At 42.9% G+C, this 2,033-nt stretch overlaps 1 protein-coding gene across 1 annotated transcript; it reads left to right on the top strand.

Annotated features, from left to right (window-relative positions):
- Positions 1-581: 581 nt before the first annotated feature.
- On the top strand, positions 582-1,703 carry LOC123125385 (putative cysteine-rich receptor-like protein kinase 32). The gene is made up of 4 exons (XM_044545890.1): positions 582-650; positions 754-888; positions 1,456-1,521; positions 1,635-1,703. The coding sequence occupies exons 1-4, from the start codon at positions 582-584 to the stop codon at positions 1,701-1,703; spliced, it is 339 nt and encodes a 112-aa protein (XP_044401825.1).
- The last annotated feature ends 330 nt before the right edge of the window (positions 1,704-2,033 follow it).

The raw sequence follows: 2,033 nt of genomic DNA, 5'->3' as shown, positions 1-2,033 counted from the left end.
CTGTCGCTACTCCTAACCAGTTGATGAAGGGGCGCTGATAGTCTGGGCCTAATACCAAACAGACCTCGCATCCAAACCTAACATCTAAGACCTGAGGTGCCAATCAGGACGCCTGCCGGGTATGGGGCACCCACCAGTCCGGCGTACTCCTCAACCAGGAAGCACTTTTCCGTTGGTACGTACATTTATAAGTTTGACCAACGACTTTGAAATCATGTGATCTAACCGCGCCGGAGCTGGACCGTATGATCTGGGCCCGATCGGTATCTTAATGTTAAGATCTCACCCACCGCGTTCATTCGATGTGTTTTGCTATTACGGATTTTTCCTTTTAGTGGGAGATGATGTGGGTAATGATGATGAAAAAAGAACTAGCTATCTAGTCAGCAGTGATGGTGGCATCCCAACTCCCACGTGGATGGCTGAAATATAAACTCCAGCACATATTATGAAACCAACTCCTTCTAGCATTCTGCAACTTTGCATTCGATGGTATGAGTACCTATTATGAACTTCGGGAAGGAAACCCTCCCGATGAACATGAATTTCCATTTGCCAGATTTGAAGAAATTGCCCAAGCGATGAACAATTTCTCTGATTGGATAAGGAGGTTTTGGCAGGTTTTGCCAGGTTTTGGCAAAGTTTACAAGGTAACCCGTTTCCTAACACCCTATTATATGTTCTAAAAATCATTAGAATTTTGTGGTTTGTGTTACAAAATTAAATCAACATTTTACCTTTAAAATACTCTAGGGAATGTCGGGGAGGGGGGGGGGGGGGGTGGGTCAAGAAGTTGCTATCAAGAGGCTAAGTAAGGATTCTCAACAAGGAACATATGAATTCAAGAATGAAGTTATTCTAATTGCCATATTGCAGCATAGAAACTTGGTACGACTTCTTAGATGTTGTGGGGAGCGGGATGAAAAGTTGTTGATTATGAGTATCTACCTAACAAGAGCTTGGGCGCTACCCTTTTTGGTACATATTGCGGAAACACAACATAATTCCCTTAAACAACTAAAACTTGTTTTATTTTTCTTATGGTTGCTTCTGTTTACACATGATTCAAGAAAAATATTGTTGGATTGGGCGATAGGATTTAATATAATTAAAGGGGTCACTAGGGAATTCTCTACCCCCACCAAGATTCAAGCCTAACTATAGTTCACAAAGATCTCAAAGCTGTTAATGTTTGATGCGGATATGAAACCAAAAGTTGCAGATTTTGGTATGGAGAGGATCTTTGGTGATAATTAGCAAAATGCAAATAATCAACGCGTTGTGGGAACATAGTGAGTATCCAATGGAAAGATAATGTTAATTCTGATTAATTAACCTCCAATTCAATAATTAGTATAATTGATCAACAACGGTTACATGGCTCCTGAGTATGCAATGGAAGGTGTCTTTTCTACCAAGATTGACGTCTACAGCTTTGGTGTGTTACTGTTGGAGGTTGTCAGTGGAATATGTAGAAGCTCCTATAGTCAAACCATGGGCTTCCCTAGTCTCACTGTCTATGTGAGTATGCACAAGGCTTATCCCGAGTTCTATTTAATGCAAGTGGACCAATTTTTGAAGTGTTTTTAGTTCGACAAACAAATTAATATTGATATGTTCTTGTTTTTTTTCAGTCATGGGATATGTGGATGGAAGGGAAGACAGAGGATTTGTTGGACTCAACTATCATGGATACTTGTTAAGAGAAAGGGTTTCCCCCCGCTTTAGATTATAAAGCAACGTCCAACCGATACAACCAGCTTGCTGGGGCCGCAGCACAAGCAAGCCCAAAAGAAAAAGGAGAGAAAGAAAAAAGAAACAAATGCCGATGCGGGCAGCTCAACTAAGCGAAGATGACCGACACCCGTTGCACCCACCGGAGAAGAACCCGCCAAGCACTCCGAAGCCTCGCGTACCAAGCAACATCTTCAGGAAGAAATGCGACGACGACGCCGCTGCTGCCCGGACATGTCCTAGGGTTTTCCCCGGTACGCGGATGGCAATGGGGAAGGGGGTATCACCGACGCCTCTCG

This window comes from Triticum aestivum, chromosome 5D (assembly GCF_018294505.1).
Source record: "Triticum aestivum cultivar Chinese Spring chromosome 5D, IWGSC CS RefSeq v2.1, whole genome shotgun sequence".
NCBI classification, from domain to species: domain Eukaryota; kingdom Viridiplantae; phylum Streptophyta; class Magnoliopsida; order Poales; family Poaceae; genus Triticum; species Triticum aestivum.
The sequence above is the reverse complement of the archived record's forward strand: the minus strand, read 5'-3'. Positions and strand labels throughout refer to the sequence as shown.